Source organism: Opisthocomus hoazin, chromosome 6 (genome assembly GCF_030867145.1).
Source record: "Opisthocomus hoazin isolate bOpiHoa1 chromosome 6, bOpiHoa1.hap1, whole genome shotgun sequence".
NCBI classification, from domain to species: Eukaryota; Metazoa; Chordata; class Aves; order Opisthocomiformes; family Opisthocomidae; genus Opisthocomus; species Opisthocomus hoazin.
The window spans coordinates 50,011,007-50,025,990 of record NC_134419.1 but is presented as its reverse complement, the minus strand read 5'-3'; the positions used below and the strand labels follow the sequence as shown (position 1 = coordinate 50,025,990).

The 14,984-nt window shown below is 38.4% G+C and overlaps 1 protein-coding gene across 2 annotated transcripts in view; it reads left to right on the top strand.

Moving 5' to 3' along the window:
• The window catches only part of CCDC6 (coiled-coil domain containing 6), a 60,038-nt gene extending 46,813 nt beyond the window's left edge, over positions 1–13,225 (top strand). The window contains exons 7-10 of one of the 2 annotated variants that reach the window (XR_012764262.1): positions 1,289–1,389; positions 5,260–5,384; positions 7,732–11,531; positions 12,618–13,225. Coding sequence is in view for 1 of the 2 variants with exons in the window: in XM_075423064.1 (XP_075279179.1) it covers positions 1,289–1,389; positions 5,260–5,384; positions 7,732–7,911 (406 nt within the window). In the remaining variant the exon portion in view is untranslated. Of the gene's footprint in view, positions 1–1,288; positions 1,390–5,259; positions 5,385–7,731 lie in introns of both variants that reach the window. The other variant, XM_075423064.1, reaches the window with a different exon arrangement.
• The last annotated feature ends 1,759 nt before the right edge of the window (positions 13,226–14,984 follow it).

Below are 14,984 nucleotides of genomic sequence, written 5' to 3'. Positions count from 1 at the left end.
TGCCTGTGTTAGCTGTTGTGGCTTAGTAACTCTGAACATCCTCATTAAAAATCAATAAGATGCTCTATCAAAACAGGTTTCAAATAGTTTATGAACTGGCTCACAGACCTCAAAGTAGTCATCATTTTGAGTTCCATCAAATAGGAATATTTTTAGTGCTGCTCCATGTTGTGGGTTTTTATTCTGTGATCTGGAAATAAACATAGCTGCTAAGAATTCCTGAGAACACAGTGGTAGAAGGGGAGACAAGTAAGAGTCAAAGGGCTGTTAGCTGATTTTGCCTGCTGCTTCGCAGTGTCCACGAAGGAAACACAGCTAAACGTAACAATATAAACCCAGTTGTGCACTAATTTGCAACCATATGTGCAGGAGAAGGGGAACCTCTAATCTATACGGTGACTGAAAAATCTAGATGGAGAGTGCAGAAGCCTAGTGCTGTGGAAAAAAAAAATAAAATTACTTTAGAGATACAAACAGCAAGTGGCAAGAAGGAGCAATTGGTATGGTTTTTCTGTCCTTTTACATGGCACTTGATGGCTGTGAAGAAGCTTCGCTGTGTTCAGTGAGTAAAGTACAAATAAATACCACTAAAATTGTTACAGGTGGGGAAAAATCCTTGCCTGAGGTTGCAGTCTGTTCAGTTTATCACAGTGAGGTGTGGGAGGTGTCTTGCAACACAGCCTAGAAGTGTCTCTAGCGGGAGAAAGTCCTAGGTTCAAAATGTCTCTCTGTTCTAGTGGCAAAAGAAACAATGAGCAAATGGCTAAACGTTGAGACCAGAGGGATTCAAGTAGGAAACAGGGCGTGTTTGTAACTATGAGGCTGATCAGCTGTTGGAACAAAAGATCAATACTTCAGTGATCCCTCCCACCCCCCCTTAATGAGTTCAGATCAGTGCTGAATGCCTTTCTGGAAAGATACACTCCAGCCAGACAACTATGGAGTTCAATGTGGAAAGGATATGTGAAGTGCAAGGGTGTAGTATAGGTCAGATTGGATGACGTGATTTATACCTCTGGCCTTAATATGTACTATTCCAACTGTATGCAACTTGCATGGTTTTACCTGCAAATGACGGAGCAAAGTCCAGCTGTTCCCACTGAAAGTTAAGCCAGTATCTGAGCCTTCAGCGGTGACGAGAGCTCCTGTCATGACTTCCTAAAGGTGACTGGTCCTTCTTTAATCTAATGTGATTCTTATGGAAATTGAAAAAAACCACAATGAAACGTTTGAAACATGGCACATTTTTAAAGGTTTGATCTAATTGTTCTTTACCTTTTTTTGTTAGATATTTTAATGAGATGTCTGCACAAGGATTAAGACCTCGCACTGTGTCCAGTCCTATCCCTTATACACCCTCACCAAGTTCTAGCAGACCTATATCACCTGGTAAATATTTAACCCAGTTTCTAAAATTATTGTATGCAATGCATAGTAATGTGCCCTATTGCTATATTTGGGTCAGTAGCCTTTCAAAGATAGTCTGGAGAAAAAAACTGCATCATCAATGTAAGAATAGTTTTGCCTTAGATGTCTTCTAGTGCAGCATGTTTTTGGATGGTTCTGTTTTACACTGTGAACAGATATTAAAGGTCAGTTAAGTAGCTATCACTTGAACTTTTATTTCTTTTTTGCTCTCTCAGTTTTTCTCTCTTACTGTCTCTTCTTTTTTATTTCTCTTTCTAGAAGTTACCCAACAGGATGCATAGTTCAAAGAGATTTCTAGAGTTTGGTGATGAACTAGTAAAGAGACTGCTGTTGTGCTCTGAATCAAAACTTCTTAGAGAAGTCTAATCTTGAATGTGTTAAAAAAAAGTCAATTTCCATTTCTCTTCAGTAGAGAAGTGGTTTTTGTACTTCTGCTATTTTCTATTGTAAAACAGTACTATCAAATTAAGAATTCCTGTCTCTAATACTTTCTGTAACAAAGGCAAACTAACCTTTTCTGTTTTTTTAATTACAGAATATGTTGAGTCAAAGGATATGTATTTGTGTTACGAACACATTTATTTGCTGAAATTTAAACTTGCTTAGAATTGCACTTGGACATTCATTAAAAGTTGTTGGCTGTGGATGTTATACGGTGATCACAAACTCAGTTGTACACAACGAAGCGAATCCCGCATGCCCTCCGTTCCCAAGTTCACCTCTAGAAACTGTTAGACAGAGTCCTACAGTAAGGGCAAATGAGATGTGCTCTGTATTGACACATTCTGCAAGATGGAATTGAGATGTTTTATTACACAGGTCTGCTAGAAGAATATACAAAATGTCTTTAAACTCTTCCATTTTCACGACTGGACTGTAGTTTTTCATAAGGACTCAAAAGAGTTTTCATCCAGATGTTGCTAAAGGAATAAGCATGTGTGAAAACTAGCTATGGCTGTAGGCCGTGCTACAGTGTTAGAGGTGAGCATTATGATAGAGATTTTTAAGAGGTTTTTGGGCTTCTGAAATGAGACAAATCACTTGACTTTCAATGTTTTGCAAGGTATGTTATCAAGAAAACGATATATGTTTTCTTATCCTTTGCCTATAACTGGATGTACAGAAAAGTGGTAATGCTAACAAGTATTCTGGAGTAACTACTGTGGATGTTGTGGTTATACATGTGCAACCTTTATAATAACACAATATTCAACTGCACATTGTATCTACAGTCCACACAGTGGTTATAATTAAAAAGTATGTGTAGGAAAAACTATCTGGCAACTTGCAGGCTTGTGTCCTAGATTACCTAGAAATGCCCGTAATTTAGATGCTGATGTGTCAGTGCACGAGCTCTCTGTCAGTTTATTCTTACACTGGGACTGAAGCACATTCATTGTTCCCTGTAGACTTCAGTTCCCATCAGTAGATGATAAAAGAGTGCTGCATTCTGGTGGGAATTACATCCCACAGACCGGGGATGCTGAAAAACTCTGAAGCAGAGTTAGAAATAGCACAGCTGAAATGATAATTTCTAACAGAGTTCACAATCTTAGTAATGCTGGTACAGTAAATGTTCCAGGCTAGCGCTTCTGCACAGGCAGCTACATTACTCTCCTTCACACCTGATAAATTAATATCCACAGTTGGGAAGTTTCAGACTTCAGAAGAATAGAAGCAGCAGTTTGTTAGAAAACTAATAAGATTAATAGGGAATTTTGTACAGCTGTCTGGGATCTATGAATGCAGTAATGGATGAAAATATATGATGTTTTGAGAGTACTTTAGATATAAAGTAGTACAGTAAGACGCTGTCAAAAGTATCAGTTCTGAATGATACAATAGTTACATTTTGCATCAAGTAATTGTATGACTTGGCATGTTTCATTTGCGAAATGATGTGATTGAATTTGTAGAAATGTAATCTGAAACCAGTTAGAAATGCTGTAGTTTCATATGGATAACTTGTCAGGTTTGATGGGTCAGATTCTGGCTCCTGAATCCCAGAACATTGTGTGCTTGCATGGCTTGAGATACTGCTTTTGAGGACTCTTTCAAACAGAGATACTGTGGAGGTTTCTGGCACACTGTATGGAACTTTGAAGACTGTGGAAGTATTGCTACTCCTAGGCAGCTGGGGGTTAGTTACTCGAATTACCAGTTCATCTTTAGTGTAGATAATTATGCTTTGTTTCTGCAGCTAGGCTAGATAGAGATTCTGGGCTGCAGAGATGAGCTACCTTGGATGTACATGCACTGTTCTGTTATTGCTTCTTTGACTGCCACATAGACTTGGCATTTGTAAAACTTTTGGGGCTGGTTTATGCCAAAGCAGTCCAAAACTGTAATGTTGCAAAGGTGACATAAAGTGCATTTTTTGCCTTGTATTTTTCTGGGCTCTTGTCACTTGAAACACATTGTCGCCTACCTGAACACTGACTTGTTTCTGTCCTTGTGCTTACAAAAGCACTTAGTTATAAAACGTATTCTGTACAGACAGTTAGGTTGTGTAGTCAAAAAAACAGATTAATTTTGTTAATCTGCATTGTTAACTACTTCAAAGTGACAGTGATTCAATTGGAGTCACTTGTAATTTGCACCAGACACACTGGGGTTGTAGCAGAATTAAACTTAGAATTGAAGGAAGCAAGGGGAGTGTGTTTTCTTAGGAGACTTTATTAGTGATCTGAGGCTTGGTTGGTTGTTTGATTTCCTTCCCCCCCCCCAAGATCTTTTCTCATCAATTGTAGGGACAAACACGGATATATGCAGTTAAGTACAAAGCTAGCTGTAGCTGCAGTGGCACTGTTTTGCATTGGTTTAGCATTGAAGAAGCGTGAAAACTGTTAAATTCAGTGTGGTGTTATAAAAGTTTAATAGACCTTTAGAAATTTTTTTTGGTCATAGTTCTCCAAAGCAGTTCCTAGTGTCTAGCACTAAACAGCTGAGAAAAGGCTTGTCTCCTACCTTACTGATATTTTTGTCAGAAAGCAATAATAAGCTAAAGCTTTTGAAAAATGTGCTGTTTTTCAGAAATACTCAAAATGTTCAGAACACTTCAAGGTCTGAACTTGAAGCACTTAGCAGTTGCTGTTTCTGTTTACCTTGGTTAGCTATACAGGTACTCTGCATTTTTATAAGTAAGTTCTTACAGAAAGGAAATGTTTGAGTGGAAGAATTAGGTATTTGCACTTTTGAATATTAGGCTTTCCTTAATGTGGAAAAAACCAAGCTGTAATTTTAAATGTTGGTTGCTAGCCTAGTCCAACTACTAGCTACTCCCAGAATGTTTTAACTTCACAGCCCCAAAGATCTTTGGGTCCCTGCCTATAAGCACCGAGGCAAAACAAGAGGAAGCCTGGGTGTGAATCTGGTATGCTTTGGAGGAGCCACCTACATGCAGTTTCTTGGTGGAAACTCGTAGTGGCCCAGCGCTAGATGGCTTCTCCAGCACAACCTCTCTGCTTCTTCAGACTGTATTTTGTTCAGGGAGCCATTTCCTCTGAGGAGAAATGGAAGGCTGGAAGAGAATACTAGTAGACTAAAACTAAGCTGCTAGTGGAGCCTAACACTGTTTATGTTAAGTGAAAACTTATGTTTAACATTGTGTAATGTATGTTTTGAAACATATGATGGTTTAGTACAGGAAAAGAAATTAATTTTACATCACGCTTTTGTGTACAATGACTATTTTTTAGATATCTAATCTGGTGGCAGTTACCATTTCTTAACTTATCGTTGATTCAGAGCTAATAAGTTTTAGTAAACCTCACACTTTAATTTGTAATATGAAAAAGAATGTTGATGTTACCTTGTTTTAACAATTTTTAGGTCTGTCATATGCAAGTCACACAGTTGGTTTCACACCACCAACTTCACTGACTAGAGCTGGAATGTCTTACTACAATTCCCCAGGCCTTCATGTGCAACATATGGGACCATCCCATGGTATTACAGTAAGTATTTGAAATAGTAAATACTTGTTACCAATGTCAGTTTGGTTTTTAAAAGTTACGATTGCTTGTCCTTAAGCTTTTTTACAAAATGTTTGTGTCTCCTTACTCCAAGACACCTATCACTGCTTTCTTCAGCCCTGATTTTCCTCTTCAGCCCTCAGAAACTGATTCGTTTTGGAGAACCTTATTTTCTGTAAAAGACTAGGATGTATTATCATCTTAAGGACAGTAATAGGTATCATCTTACGGATCAGCAGGCAGGGTGTGAGAAGTGATCTTCTAAGCTACTAAGCCTATCCCAGGAAGTAAAAGCATTGCTTTCATTTTTCTCCTAGTCACCACCATCTGACGGATGAGTCATCTGAGGTTGTTTCAAGCTCAGGTTTCCTTCAGGATGACAGACAGTGCTACCATCGTGTCACTGTAACAGGCAGTTAATGCTTATTTTCTATTCTCACTGGCAAAGAAGAAAGTTAATACAAACATTTGCAAGGGCAATTTCTCATCTCTTTCAGCTGGATTTATTTTATTTTTACCTGCAATGTTTGATGCACTTCTACTTCATCGTGTTTCTTCTAAGTATTTGTGGAGTTTAATGGGCAAACAGAGCCTAAATAATAACCTTTTGGCAAAATACCTTATAGTTGTTATATCAAGACCAATTTGATTGTTCTTAACCGATACGGTAATATGTAAATATTCTGAAAGGTTTTTGCATATGCTTGTCGTTCTCAGATATGAAAACATATTTCAATAGAATTTTTATTAGAATGCTAAAATATGGCTGCTTCTAAAATCGTTTAGGTGAGCGTGCAAAGGTAATTGTTGATTTCATTGAACAAAGATTGGTGGGAACGCTACAATGGTGGGTAGAACAGGAGGGAAGCTGAAGCTCAACACAAAGGTAGAATCCTGGTCCGGGTTCAGCCCACTGCTGTGTATCATGTGAGCTAGTCACAGGAAAATCTTTATGGTTCTGGAAAACTTGGAACCGGATTTTATAAATAATTTTTTCAGGGAACTTGTTCTGTTCAGTCTCTGTGAAATACTACTCTTTCTGAAACTGTAAATTAATTGGTGTCACGTGGAGTCACTATGAAAAAGATCATCTTCAGGACATAATACTAGTTGTTTCGAGAAAGGTGTTGATAAGTAGCTCTTGGCTTTGTCTTGATACTGAAACCAGGTCCCTTCATATTATTAGATATACGCAAATGCAATAAATGATTTTAAGTGTTTCAGAGACATAGGTCAGTTGTCAAGAATCCCTTGGCTTTTCGCATAGAGCATTCATCTATTGTACATAGTACATTTCTATGCAGAAATATAGATACAATATACATTATTTTATTAAACTGCAGTTTGATTTTTGACTCTTCATATTTGATCTCCGTTACAGAATAAATTGACTTCACCTGTAGTACATTTGGTATAGCATTGTAATCCTACTTCTCCCCAGAGTTGATCACCTGTGCTTAATTGTGGGTGGGTGCTTTGTCATGCCATGATGTTCTTCATTAATGCTTACTGGATCAGCAAGTAGTGAGCATTTTGGTTTCAAAAGTGTAGAAGTTAGTGTTGTGCAGTGTAATCTGTATTTTTACAATGCTAACATTAAAAAATATTCCCCCTCCTACTGGTTTGTAAAGATAAAGTGGGGTTTCAGTCTTTGTGTTTAAATGTGCAGGTTGTTGGAAATCTGTGGTTTCTGTTAAGGGGAGCTCTCTAACAACTGCTTCACTCCTGCAGCTCGAAGGGTGATAATCTTTTTCTGTTCTCCAAAGAACAGCTTGTATTACGCTTTGGTCTTGCTCCAGTGTGCAGGCTGAGAGTCTTTCACAAAGCTAGAGATTCTGGACAGACTCTGGCATTCGAAGCGTTTCCACCCGCACTCAGGTACAATGTAGCTGGACTTGATACGCCAGCAGTGTAAAGTTAAAGGTTCTTCAGCACCTACTGGTTGGGCAAGTACAACTGGGAGGTGCTGTGTTCACAGCATCTCTGATTTCTTTTTAGGTTGCCAGTCATCATAGGTAAACATATCTACAGGACGTATGTCTTGTGTTCGTTTCCTGCAAGCTGACGGGAAGGAGTGCGTGTTCTGTTTGATCTCAGAAGTACTTCCCGTTTCCGTTGCTACTCCATTTCAGAATAATGCTTGTTTTAAGTAAAAGTGGTATTGTGATTCTTGCAATGTTTTGAAATGGGTTCTTCCCACATAATTGTTCAGATTTTTTTGTGTGGGTTTTTTTTTTTTCCTTTGTTAAGCTCAGTAAATTGATTAGAGGACTTGCACCTAATGTTGTTCAGGAGTGCGTTAAACATAGTGTCACTATTTGTTCTGCAGAGGCCTTCACCACGAAGAAGTAACAGCCCTGACAAATTTAAACGTCCCACGCCTCCTCCTTCTCCAAACACGCAGACCGCAGTGCAGCCACCTCCGCCACCACCTCCGCCACCTGTGCAACCTACAGCATCGCAGTCAGCCACTTTTCAGCATTCAGTGCATCCCTCCTCTCAGCCTTAGTGCATGTGCTCAGCAGTCTGTATGTCAGAAGTGGACTCATAACATGGAGCAGTTTACTAAAAGCCAAAGGCTTACTTGGCATATTTGGATTTGACTTATTTGCACTGAGGTTATATAGGCTTCACTGTTAATTGTGTTGTAAACGTTTGTATAAAATGCAGCCAGTGTTGTGGGTCTACAACACTAACTTAACAAAGTTTTCCATCAGTGTTTACTTGAACTACATGTATGTCCATTCTCTGGCTGGAACATTTGCTACTCTGTTTGGTAATACGGCATTACGTCGTTTTGCTGGCTCCAAAGCTTCATTTTCCTGGCTTCTAGGTTTGTAAAATTAAAGGGATACCTTTTTATATTTTTTCATGACAATTTGCAGAAAATTAAAGGCATGATGGGCTATATGATAAATTCTGAAATATTACAGTGTTTACCAAGCTTATGGAAAATCAGCACTACGTTTCAGTCATTTGAAATAACAACTTCTAGTGCAAAAGTAAGTCAGACACCCTAATGAGTGCCCAAGACACATACTCTGTTGTATTATGTAGTAAATAAGCTTAATTCAGCACACAGGACACATTCATGTTACTCCTGTTTAAAAGCACCTCAAACGTATGGTACAGTCTGACTTTTACAGTGAGGGAACTGGCTTGCTGGAATCTGTGGAATGTACAATTCGTGGACCTTAAGATTTGGTGATTTCGCTTGACATTTACGCTAACCTGTAAGCTGCCCATGCTGTGTGATCTGTCACAATTAACTTCGGTAAGTGTGGTCCTGCTCACAGGTTACTGATAGCTGATTAAAGTGTGCTCTTTGATTCTTTTGCTGCAGAAGGCGATGTGATTGTAGAGAACAGCTGATGATAATTTTTTCTTGTTAAAATATATATTAATGGTGATGCCCCTGAAGCAAAGTTTGAACAGGTATTCTAAATGTTCGAAAGTCTGTTAGAAAATAAGATGTAAGAGCAGCATATAGGAATATATTGGCACAACAGCCAAAATGTTGTATTACTTGGTAGAAACAGAGTACAAGAAAGTAGCACAACAGGGCAGTAATGAATGCTTATTTAGCAGCCTAAGCCGGTACAATGTATAAGGAGATGTATTCTGAATACATTCTTTCCATTCATTTAGCACAAATAAATTGGTTTCACTTTGCGGTGGAACAAAGTGTCACTTCTTGATATTGACATCTTAATCAGTTCCGTTTTTCCTGAGGTTCCTGTTGAGTACTGAGGTTTATATATTATTGATGTTTTTAAGTGGTTTACCTCATACATATGGATATGTGGGCCATGGAAAATGACAAGTGAATGTTTATGAGAATATGTATCTGGCTATAATCAGAGCAGAACATAAATAATTTATCTTTTGTTTACAAAAGTTTTTTTGACATGCCTAATGCTTTATTAAGGACATTTTTAAGAAGGAAGTACAGCATTCTTCTGGTAGTATACTAACACTTGTGCATATGTTTTCATGTTTGCCGCTCACCTATTCAGTAAGAATTTCAAACTGAAAATCTTTATGAAGTTAGTTCTCTAAATCAAAATAGTAAGTTAAAATAATGTTGTAAAAGGTTCCGCTTAAGGCAAACCTAGAATTTCTTCACTGTAGCTATGTAGTTTCAGCTCTGAGAGAATTCAGAGAAATGCATATGTAGTCTATTACACTTCTTAAACCAATAGGGGATCAAGTGCGTTTTTAAATTGCGTTAGTTATGGTAGTGACTCTCCAATCAAGTGATTCTCAAGATTGTGGCAGACCTAAAATTTGACCAGTGCTTCCATCTGAAAATAATTTACCATACATAGCAGATGTTCACCTTTCCATAGAGGAGACTCAGCTGTGAGCATTGTAATTAAACAGAGCTCCTGAATCAGTGGTAGGATTGCATGTGAGAAAATTACAGGCAGTCAAAGATGGGACTGAGGTCAAGAAAGGATTGGTTTAGTTTGATGCTTGTCCTTTTGTAAACATAAGACGAAGAAAAAAATATATTCTTTTGCAAGCAGGATTCCAGCTCAAGTGTACCACTATTTGAAATGACGTCCTTCTTTCTGAAGTGCTTTGAGATTCTTGGACATACAGCTCTGCAGAGTGCGAGCTCGTAGTGGTGGTAGTATAAATGCAGGAGGGAGGGGGGAAAGCCTATGATAATGTTGTTTCGAGATCTTAAAATGGAAAATTGCCTAGAATAATTTACATTTGAAGCATATTCCAAAACTGAATTTGTGTAACCCAAGTTCAGCTGCTGTTATAAAGTGTCTTAGTGAACTCTCCTTACTGTTCCAGAGGGACCGTTACCAGAGGAAAGTAAAGAACTGACAAATGTATACTGAATCTTGGAAGTGTAACAAGCCACTAAATTGGCCTTACCTAACTAAGAACGTCGAACAAACCTTTGCTTGCAATCAGAAGTGTTTAACTCTATTTGTAGACTTTTTGAATAAGATGAGAAATTGTGCACAACCATCTCCTAATAAATGTAAATGGATTTTCAGTTTTCCTTGTGAATTATAGTCATGAATTGTGATTTCACAGCTGTGATGTTATCAGATCTCGTATAGACTGGGGAAACTCACTTGACAGTGAGGCGCAGCTTACGAAGAGGATTTAAGTTCTTGGCTGCTTTATCTCAGAAGCACCTGGGTGGGTTTCTGTTGTCCTTTTCATTGCTAATGCCTGTCAGTTGCACACTGTGTCATCACTAATTGTATAAGGCCACAGAAGCAATTTTTAGCCATGATGAGCATTTTGTGAGTGTATCCCTTTACAGCTAAAGGTTTAAAAAAACAAAAATCTTTTAGCTGTTTCAGCAGTGCTATCCTCTCTGACAATCAAGCAGCTTTCTTTTTTACTTTTTCTCTCAAGGGGTCTGGCTTGGACACTGGAATGCAGCTGATACTCTGTAGAGCATTCGGAGTTTATTTTATCCACAGTTTGTTCCAGAGAAGTTCTTTGGAAGAAGAGGTGGGACTGTTTGGAGATAGTCTTCCAGCTAACAGCCAGATAAAATTGTTTTAATTACATGTACTCATCTGAGAGCATTTTCCCAAGGGCAGAAAGGACTGTCAGAGTTTTTCTAGAAAGTGTCAGTGCTTTTGTATTAGCAGTTACTGTACTGGAGCTGAACAGAGCAGGGTTCCTTTCCTGTTAAAATGCGTGTTTGAGAATCCATGTGCCTGGGTGGAATCCCTGTGCACGCCAGCTGAATGAAAAATGCAGTCTTGGAAGCAAAGGAAGTGAGAAAGCTTTCTGGGATCTATGTGAGTTGCACTGCTGACCGGAGACAATATAGACTCCGTGTATTTTGTTAAATAAAATCACGGAGACAAGTAAAAGAGCCTTAAATACTTTTTCAATCAAAGAACATGGTCTCTCATCCTCAGTATTGATTATTGCTTGCTACAAGGATGCATCCAGGGACCTTGTTTAAATCTTGTAGTGGTTTTTCTAATCCTAACACTGTTCAATTCTTCTTGATGTTTCCTTTTTGTTTCAGTTGTGGCAGTCTATTTCTTTTTGATCCTTGGGAGTCTACAGAGCATGGACTATGCAGAGCATATTTCTCCAGTTCAAGCCATCTCATAAGAAACCAGAAGGTTTATGAGTGTAAGCTATATAATTATAATACATGCATATGTTACAACAACCTCCTTGAGGGGAAAGATCTGTCCTCTTGAAGAGAGAGAAAACAAGAGCCCCTAATTACCAAATGGACTGTATGCATAGAGACAATCTGGTTTCCTGAGTTCCCCAAGGAGCTGATTTCCTCTCCCAGCCCATTTTGAATTTGGACTAGAGTTCTTAATCTTTTAATTTATTTTAAATTCCACATCTCACTGTAATAAGTACTCAGGATATCCTTCATGTTCCTTTTGGGTTATAACCACTAGTCCCAGTACAAATGGAGGTTAAGAGTCATTGCCACTTTTTGGACCAGAGAAAGTCACGGAATATGCCAGACTGTGGCCTTTCTGATGCAATCATAATTCAAGTGGGAGTGTGTGCTCATGTAATGATTTTTTTTATTTTCAAGCAGCTGTTTTTGCCTTAGTAGCATGCCCTGAAGAGGAGATAGGACTATAGAGTTTGGCACTGCATTAGCAGGCAGCTGCTGTCTTAGAGAGAATAGTGCTTGCTCCTATTCTACTAGTTAGGCTCCAAAGAAAAGTACTACCTCATCTTTAGGCTGGGATAATGTGGCCGCAGGGTCAGGAGAAATGCCGTAGCTGTGCTAGGTTTTGTTTTGCATGTGTTACTTGCGTAGGAGTTTTTCCTCACTGGAACTGGGCTCCGGAGGTTACAAATCTTTTGTAGAGGAGTGGGAAGTTAGGACGGATGGTTGAGGGTTGAGTTTAAGAAAACTGTGTGTCCCTGTAGTAAATTGCTGCTCAGAGTACTCTTTGGCTAGACCTGGGAATTGCCTCTACTAAAACTATAATTTTTTTCTGTGTGGTTTCTGTTCAAAAAGTGCTCTGTTGCAGTTCTTTAAGTTCCTGGCATTGGTATCTAATTAAAACACAAAAAAAGCAATTCCCTTTTCCACAGAAATAATGGAAATAGTCTTCTATGTGCAAAGGCGGGTTTTCTTATGATATAAATTAATACTGTATCTAAAAACGAAGGTGTGTTAGTGGTAAAACCTAAGCTGTCCAAGGCACTTTAGTTTGTGATTGCTGACTTTTGTTTTGGCAGGTGTTTCAGATGAAATCTAAGCCTCCTGTGGAGGAAGAAAAAAATCACCTGACAGCTGTAGACTGTTCCTTTCCTGCAGAAATACAGCAATTTCCTCAAATGCAAGTAAAAATGGAACAACCATCCTTGAGCTTTTCTGAAGCTTATATTTAATTTCAGTACCTTGGTGATTGCTCTTGTCTATTTAGAGAATCTACAAAGACTCATTATAGGTTGGCTGGGTCTTTAGCTGGTTGTTCCTGTATTTTTCTGATGCTAGTGAAGGAAACCTGTTCAAATTCAGATCAAATTTGTGAATCTGCTGGTTAACAACAATGGCCAAGGTGCGGATTTGCTAAGCATTAATCCAAGTGATGACTTTAAAAGCATTGCACTGTATTGGTGTGAATCAGAGCTTATCATTGAACGAACCTCAGATACAAAGAAGTTTTTTTTTCGCAGGTTACGTTTTATTCCTGTATTAGCTGTATTATTGGCTTTGTTGTATATCTCAAGGTGTTTACATATATTTGTAATTGTTACAGTGTGTCTGTAATCAAGCTCATCTGTGCCTTCATGCAGACTTCCAATAAACACTTGATTTTTTTGTATTTACTTGTATGGAAGACTATGGGCTGGATGTGTATTTCCTTCTGTCTGTCAGCCTGTCATCACTGGGAAAAAGAGGAAGAAAATGAGAACTAGAAATTGGAGAAAGATTGTTTTTATTTTTGCTGTCTTTAGTTCTAGTAGGGCTGTTTCTGGTATTTTCACTTAAATGGCTGAGTGATGATGCTGGGGATTATCCTATTTGCATAAAAAAGTTTTGATAGGAGATGCTTCTTTTGTAGATTAGGTGAATATTCAATGTATAATCATGCATGTTTGACTCCACCAGTTTTGCTTCTATCTTAGAAGAATGTAGCTGTATTTCTGGAGCTGTTATCATGGGAAAATTCCAGAGTATCTTTCTCCCCCTGAATTAAACATGTATGTTTAACCTTTTAAAGCTGCCTTCCAGGGAGAGTTCAGGCTTTTTTTTTTTTTGCCACAGCAAGGACTGCAGTATCTTTTGGTCTTAGCAGGCCTGCTTAGCTCGAGGGTTCTTTCTGGTGACTGGGGAGTAGAAGAACAGAGTTTCATCTTCTTTCCAGTATTTCTAAGCTCATAGGGGCAGGGATGTGTATTTGTACAAAGTTATGAGAAAACTCATCTTACATGTTTTGAGTCAAAAGCAGTATACAGCAGTACAGTTACTTTTCTAATCTGATATTAAGTATGAGAGGAAGAGAAGAGGAAAAAATGATTCCTTGCCTATGTTAAGGGGTGTGCTGTATGTTTTGTAGTTCAGAAAAGAGTGCTTTTGTTATTTCTTTGTAGTAGTAAAGATTGTGGTATCTCGTGGTCTACTTCAGCTTTTCTTGGTTTTCTTGTAATCAAACCTGATTACAGTTAAGTAGTTCTGCTGTTGGATTCAGTCATTTTCTAATGGAGATTTTTCTTAAGAATCCACCATGATTTCTACTGTTTTGTCATCTTTTTGTATTAAAACTTTAATTATTATATTTAATAATCAATATTAAAAGCATTAACCAATTTGAATTTATGGATATCTTTGTTAATTGTAGTGAGTGCTTTCTTGATACTGGGACATCACATCAACTATCTTTGGATAGAAACAGAGAGGAGAAAAGCAGGCATAGTGTACTATAACTGCAGTGTTATAGTTGAATTGTAAACTTTAGGTACGTAAAGATGATGGTACGCATTTGTGAAAATTCTGTGCCTACTTTGTTGTGTCACCCCTTGTGAAATCTCCATTTTTGTCACCTTTTTATTGTATATGTTCATTCATCAACTTAACACAAAGCTCACTTGTGTGATGTTCTCAGTAGCTTTTGTAACTATTTGCTGTATCTGGCTGTATTGCCAAGTTTCTGGGCTTAGATCTTAAAGTCTCAGTAGCACTTACCTATGCTTATCTTGTATTCAGTGTCTGAGTCTTGCTAAACTCATTGGTTGAATCCACTTGCCTCTGTCTTGTCATTCAGCTGCCACGCGGACATATCTCTGTGACCACACTCTGCTCCAGTCAGCACAAGCCTCTGCATGCAATACAAAGCATGCTATTCCATTTTGACCAGTAATAATCCATAATCCCTGTATTATGATGGCTGCAAATTCTTGGGCACCAGGCCGTGTGAGTACTTCAGTGAATGCTAATCTAGCTGATCCATGTTACTCTCTGTTCTTAGAACACATGCAGTATTTCTTAAAATGCCTTTATTCCTCTCCACTGCTGCAAATGCTGAGCAGTCGATAGTTCTGCCTCTCTCCTTGGGAGTACCCTGCCTGACACTGGCACAGCCGGTGTGTCTGCGAGCTGGA